The sequence below is a fragment of the Triticum dicoccoides genome, chromosome 1A (genome assembly GCF_002162155.2).
Source record: "Triticum dicoccoides isolate Atlit2015 ecotype Zavitan chromosome 1A, WEW_v2.0, whole genome shotgun sequence".
NCBI classification, from domain to species: domain Eukaryota; kingdom Viridiplantae; phylum Streptophyta; class Magnoliopsida; order Poales; family Poaceae; genus Triticum; species Triticum dicoccoides.
The window spans coordinates 608,481,190-608,488,522 of NC_041380.1; the positions used below are offsets into that span (position 1 = coordinate 608,481,190).

The window sequence follows — 7,333 nt, forward strand, 5'->3', positions numbered from 1 at the left end:
CGTGTTCTTTTTATCCTCGTCTATGTAATCTAGGGGGGAGGGGGGGGGGGGATCTCCATCTCTTCCCCTAATAAAGGATTCAATAAACTAGTAAATACTAATTAAGAAAGTGTGCATACCTCTGATCTCAGCTTATTCTGCATGCATGCATGATTCTGCAAAACAAATCTTTTACTATATATCAGCCAAGATCAATGAAACATGTGGATCAGAAATAACTAATCTCTTTATAAATTATGTATTTTTGCAGTTCTTGTAGCTAGCTGACCATGGCATCGTCCCTCAAGGCATTGCTTGTTGATGATATGGCAGTTGAACGCATGGTTGCCTCCGCCATGCTGCGGAAGTTTCATTGCGAGATCACCATGGCGAAGAATGGGAAAGAAGCTGTTGATATGTTCCTTGAGGGCAACGAGTTTGATATTGTTGTATGTGATAAGGACATGCCCATAATGACCGGCCCTGAGGTATATGCTTAGCTAATTTCCCATTTCTTTCTCTTCCTTTTTCGCTTGAACATAACACATATTGGATGATCACCTCATTGACACAATATTTCTTGTACATGTTACTTGACAGGCAGTTGAGAAGATCCGTGCTATGGGAGCCATCGATGTGAAGATCGTCGGGGTGTCCGCTGATGATAACGCCATGGAGGCGTTCATGAGTGCCGGCGCTGATGACTTTGTGCCCAAACCAGTGAGGCCTGAGATTCTTGAACCTATGATTCAGGAGGTCATCAATAAGAAGAATAATTAGCGACTGTCTACGGCAATAATCTAGCTTGCTTAATCCCGTCATCAAGAAAATTTTAAATGTTCAGCTAGCTCATTTCTGCTAGCTCCACTCCTCATTATATTATTATTGTCGTGTTGCCGTATTGTTTCGAGGTCATGTTAAAGGTCGGACGCCATTAGCAAGAAGAGCAAGAGAGTCTGCCAACAAATTGATTTTATCTGTAGGTCTTTCAGTTATAATCCGCTAAATTCTGTTAATTTATGCTTCATGGTCTGTGACACGTGCCTGTATGTGTCGCTTTCCGGAGGAAAATTATTCGGCTACCAACAAGTGTTTGGTAATTGTTTCATGGGTTGGATTTCTTCTATAGTGTGGTGTACGTACACCTTCGTATAAAGCTAACCAGTGGCCGATTGTAATACTCTTTCTTTAAACATGGGAAAATATATGAGAGTGGTTTTTCAGCTCCCGGGTGCCTAGGCACACCCTTTATGAACAGTAAAATAAAAAAAAATCTGAACTTTGCAACATCAAATATGATCGAACTTAATAGGTGCTTGCAAGTTTTCATACCAAAAAAACCATTTGAGGAGCTCTACACACGAAAAGGATCTCAGTGTTTAAATTTTTGAGCACCTTTAGCACCGAAATATGAAACTCGTTTGTGCACCTTTCTCTACATGATATTTTGGCATGAAAACTTGCAAGAACCAATAAAGTTTGACCATCTTTGATGTTGCAAAGTTTCAGATTTTTTTTTGATTTTTTTGGATTTATTGTTCATAGAGGGTGCCTAGGCACCCGGGAGCTGTTACACCTTTCTTGAAATATATACTATATCATTAGTCACAAAAGAAATGCCAGCCAATATTTGATTTTCCCCGGTGAAATATCACCAGCGTGATTTCGAATGGACTGTCAACTTTGGACAACGATCCGCCATGCATCAAGTAACCCTAGAGCTAGGTAGCTACATTCTCCACCACAAGCTCCAAGGTCCATCTTCAGCATTGCTCATGAGTTTACCCAGATGACCGCTAAGTCAATGTTGTGAAAATTAGGAGAGGATTTTTCTTTTTGCGAATGATTTTTTAGCATATATAGAGTATAATGAGTCTCCCCATTCGATAGCTTAGTTTTATCATCGTTTGAGGGGTCAATTTATTTTCATGTTACTCTTCCAACTTAATCAATAAAGGCTTGATTTTTTTAAGTAAGGCCGCACTCTAGCCTTATACCATTGGTTGGGCACATTTCTTAAATTTAAGCAAATATATGAAATGGTCATCACTGTACCCCGAGAGAAGATGTCATATTATCTGTCTTTGATTTATAAATAAGTGGTTATCACCTACGGTAGGAGATGATACTTTATTGAGTTTCTTATTTATGAACAATGAAAGATACACATAGTGCAATAACAATGATTGTCTCTCCTTTTTCTTTGACCGCAACACCGATAATGCTTTTGTGACCACCTAAAATGTAAAGAAAAACAAATAAAGTCTTCAGGTATGACAATCTAACGAAAATAAAGATCCGGTTAAAATGCCACCATCTCCCCGAACTGCTCCCGTTTTCATTGTGCTATACACATTAACTATAGAGTTAGTCCACTTAGATTAAATTTCATGCCTAAAAACAATATTACTAGTTGTTGTGTTATATGTGCTTAGTAGTAGCTATGTCCTATGTGCTTGACGATGACACATTTTTCATATTGGTAATATCCATCCTTTGTAACCATATCATTAATTTACCCACCGGTTATAAATATATATGGGACTTAGGTTTAACTATGGTTGTATTGCTTAGCCATGCAAGTCACTTAAAATGGTAGGACTTGAGAAAAATCTTTATTTATGGTTCCGATGGGTGCTACTAATGCCATGGGATGGTTCTGAAGATGAGTTTTGAAAAATGGAGATGAAATGAAGATGTTTTCTGAAAGGCATTGTGTGCGAGTGCTGCCAGTTACACATACCTTACATGTGCAACCACACTACCCCTATATGGAACACGGCTAGACTTTGTAACTTGGTCGGTAGAGCCTGCAATAGGCAAATACCTCTTCCACTGCGACGATAGTTGAAAGAACGACATCTCTCAAGAAATGCCATACTTTGATTGAGGTTGGTTATGATTGTCTCTCATCACTAGACACAACGATGGCCCCTTCAAATATTGTTATGAAGTAATAATCACTAGCAGCGTCTGGGCGGAGGGCTGCTACTATCACACTGCTGGTTTTTTTTGAACCAAAGACCGTAGAACAATTGTTCTATGATAAATTTCATTCAAAAAATAAGCAAAGTTATGTACAACAAAGGAAAGAAAATACAACGTCACGCCATCTAACCAATACCAGCTCTAGGAAAGTCCATGAGAAATTAAATTAGATTATCTGTAATCCATCCTCTGAAAGCCTCTCTGCGCTTCTCTTTGGTTCTCAGAAGTATCAACTTTAGATCATCTCTGAGAAGATTTCGCCATGCTTGAACTGATGGGTTTTGAGCTTTAAAATTTTTGGAGTTTCTCTGCATCCAAATGTGCCAGCAGCCCATGGTGATAATGCTCATTGCGAACTGCTTGGGTAAATGGATTAACAACAAATTTATTTCATTGAAAACATTGATGCCTCTGACTTTGGAAGGAACAATTGAATCCCAGCATTGCAGAGCAAATGGGCAGTCCCAGAGGAGATGAAGGCTGGTTTCCTCACAAGAACAGTTACAAAGCTCACAATAGTAGCTTGGCAAATGGAATTGCTTTCTGGAGAGAAGATTTCTGACATTACAAAGCTCACAATAGTAGCTTGGCAAATGGAATTGCTTTCTTGAGAGAAGATTTCTGACATTTACTCTGTCATGTAGTAGCAGCCATAGAAAAATCTTATATCTTAACATAACAACACTTTTCCAAATACTCTTAAACAGTGGAGAGGCTACCTCTTTTCCTTGCAAATGACCATACATTTGGATAGCAGAAAATCCATCATTTTGCTTGTTCCATGGGAAGCACCATTTGTCTAGTGAATTATTCAGATGGGTAGCTTGCAAGATGGCAGAGAGTTCTTGAAATTGCTAGTGTGCTTGAATGGATAGTGGAGTAAAGAAATGTTCAGATACCTCCTCCAAGGCTTTGATTTTCTAAACTGAAATTTGCTCATGTCTGTTGAAAGAGAATAGTTGTGGGAATCTGTCTTTCATATGCCCTGATTCCAGTTGTCAATCCAAAATCTAACAGTGTTCCCAGATCCTAGCTTGGGGACAGCAGCCTGTCTAAATTCAGGCACTAACTTTAGAATACTTTTCCACCAAAAAGATCCTTGTGGGTTAGTGGAAAGCATTCTGTCTGGATAATAAGCCTCTCAAATCAATTTGACCCAAGGAATATCCTGTTGATTTAAGAATTTGTGGACATGTTTCATAAGTAAACATTTGTTGTGACTGGCAATAGCCAATACTCCAAGACCTCCTTTTTCTTTGGGCTGGCAAACTTTGTCCCAAGCAATGAAGGCAATGCCTCTGTCTTCCATTCCATATTTCCTCCAAAAGAAATGCTTGGTAACAAGTTACTTGCAGCATTCAGCCCGCACACTGCTACTATGTGCTAGACGGCGTTTGCGTTTGAATGCCGCTAAGTTGTTCACTTCTAGTAGAGTTTTCTTGAAGGTTCGAATGCTGCTAATTGTAAGCACAATTTCTGTAGAAATTTTTTGCTCTGGCTGTAATTTGTTATTAATTGGCACATTGCAAGCAAATAAGAACTGTATTAATGAATTTTACATCGACTTCAAACAATAACTATAAGTACCCTCAAACATCGACTTGAACTAAATATATAAAATGTTCTTACTTGTATACTTAACAACACAATTCTGATCCAAACAGTGCTTCGAAAATTAAATACTTAGTATGATAAGCGCAATACGGTAGGTGGTATGCAGGAAGTACTACAAATCAAATGGAATTACTTAAGACATTTTTTGTTTTCAAATCACATGAAGCTTGATGCCTACTCGTCAACCTCCCACCTAAAGATGGTACACATGAAGAGAACCGGCCTTTGTTGTCCTTGGTGGAGCATGACAATCAACTTGTCGCCTTTCTCGCAAATGTTCTTCCACCATTGAAGACCAGACATCCATTTTCTTGCGCGTGGAGTACGTGGTTGCAAAATCAATCTTGTTAGAGATGACAATTCGAATACCACCACTACCCTGAAGCTGCATTTACTGAGGCTCCACAGCACATGTGAGTTTCTGTTGCAAAACACATTTAGTCAACATATAAATATGTATATGAAGTAAGCAACAACACTTTATTCGATTTAACTAAAATTTGAATATAATGCAATCTTTGTAGGAGTGGCTTGCCCTGCTTAACATTGTTGCAGTTCACATGTGCACTAATGGCACAAAGGACCCATTTTACGGGTCAGCATTGCCATCCGCAACATGGTCCCGGATGTTGCCCACCAATTGTGGGAGAATGTGCATCTCCTGCTAAGTTAAAGATTTACCTGCAGTGACATGCATCCTATCTACAATCCTATGAGTGTTGGGTGGCACGGTCCAATATGCTGTCCCTATTATAAGTAAGCAAGACTAGTAGTTACACACAACAAGTAAAATTAGAGGTAGTTGAAAGAATGTGATGCATAATTCATGAAAAACATACACAGGGAAAGCACTGGCATAGTGGGCAACCGCAGGCTGGGATGAAGATCGGTTTCGTCAATGATGTACATGTCGGTCCTCATCCCGATGTTGCACTCGTATGTCTTGGTCAATCCTTGCCACCTAGGACAACCGAGGAAGGTGTGATCTCTTTCATTCTTCAGTAAAACATGGAAGTTGAAGCCCTCCTCTGTCTCAAGGTGGACAACCATGGTTGGCTGCTCGACATGAATGTGTAGCATCTCGAGACCTCCAGCCTCGAAAAGCAAGGGATAATCTAAGAAATAATAGTGCAAAACAGACATTTGAAGTAATCACATTTATGCATGCATGTAAGAAACCTCAACCGGTACATTAATTATGAAATCATCTCTTCTTACAAACATACTGTATGCTCGTTGAATTCTTCTGATAGCACCAATAAGAAGCAATTAGTCGTCATCCACCTCAGCACCTGTCGGACCAACCGGTTGCACCGGCAAACCCGGGTGTCGCCACATCTACGACACACTGTTGCCATTTCTTCGTTCAAAAAAAATACAATCAAGATTATAATAAGGTGCACATGTGCTATTAATTAGTACTTAGCAGTAATTTAAACATGTAAATCGAAACTTATTCTATTACATACACTAATTTTTTTTGTACTCCACTTTTTGCCTAGATTCACCATTGCACATGCACTTATTACTATACAAATTAACCTATTCATATGCATGCAATAACAAATTAACTCAAGCATGCTAGTCCAAAAATGCGCATTGCTACTTGTGATAGGCGTTGGGATTTCCCCGAAGAGGAAGGGTGATGTACTATAGTAGCAGAGAGTATTTCCCCTAGTTAAGAACCAAGTTTTACCAAACCAATAGGAGATTCACGCAAACAACGGTTGACAGTACCTGCACACACACAGACAAATACTTGCACCCAACGCGGGAAAGAGGGTTGTCAATCCCCTTATACTCGTTAATCGCAAGGATTAATTTTGATAGTGGTGGATATATAAATTGCAAAATAAATAAAAGTAAATACATCGCAACAAGGTATTTAGGGTTTTAGTAATATGAGGTGAATGGACCCGGGGGGCATAGCTTTCACTAGAGGCATCTCTCTCAAGAACATAACAATGGTGGGTACACAAATTACTATTGGGTAATTGATAGAAAAAAGCGCATAGTTATGACATTATTCATATCATGATCAATACATAGGCATTACAAATGTGACAAGTAGACCATTAAACTTAATGACGCCTACTGCTATTACTCCACTTCGAGAGCGCTTCTATGCTTGCCTCTTTAGATATTAAGTTCATAACAAAAAAGTAATGCTTTAAGTATGACGACATAATGTAGACAAAATAAGATCAATATATATATATATGATCAAACCCATTGTTTTAACCTTAGTAGCTACAATACAAATAAGTGCCTCGCTCCCCTTTTGTCACGAAGTGAGGACACCGCAAGGTTGAACCTACCACAAAGTACCTCTCTCGCTAAAGATAAATCAATCTAGTTGGCCAAACTAGATGGATAGACCGGAGAGAAACACAATGCTATAACAATCACACATATTAAAGTTCAAAAATAAATCAACTACTTCCAATGAACAATCTGATCATAAACCCACAATTCATCGGATCTCAACAAACACACCACAAAAGATTACATCTAACCGATCTTCGAAGAGAACATTATATTGAAGATCAAAGAGAGAGAGAGAGAGAGAGAGAGAGAGAGAGAGAGAGAGAGAGAGAGAGATCTAGCTACTGTTATGGACCCGTAGGTCCTGTGAGGAACTACTCACACATCATCGGAGAGGCAGCAATGTTGATGTAGAGGCCTTCCTTGATCATTTCCCCCTCTGGCAGAGTGCGGTAAAAGGCCTCCAGATGGGATCGTGGAAGAATAG

General features: G+C 39.2%; 1 protein-coding gene across 1 annotated transcript in view; it reads left to right on the plus strand.

Annotated features, from left to right (window-relative positions):
- Positions 1-1,128, plus strand: part of LOC119349582 (two-component response regulator ORR42-like) — a 2,208-nt gene extending 1,080 nt beyond the window's left edge. The window contains exons 2-3 of the mRNA XM_037617638.1: positions 251-467; positions 580-1,128. Of these exons, the coding sequence (XP_037473535.1) occupies positions 270-467; positions 580-759 (378 nt within the window). The 5' untranslated portion in view covers positions 251-269 and the 3' untranslated portion in view covers positions 760-1,128. The remainder of the gene's footprint in view (positions 1-250; positions 468-579) is intronic.
- Positions 1,129-7,333: the final 6,205 nt, after the last annotated feature.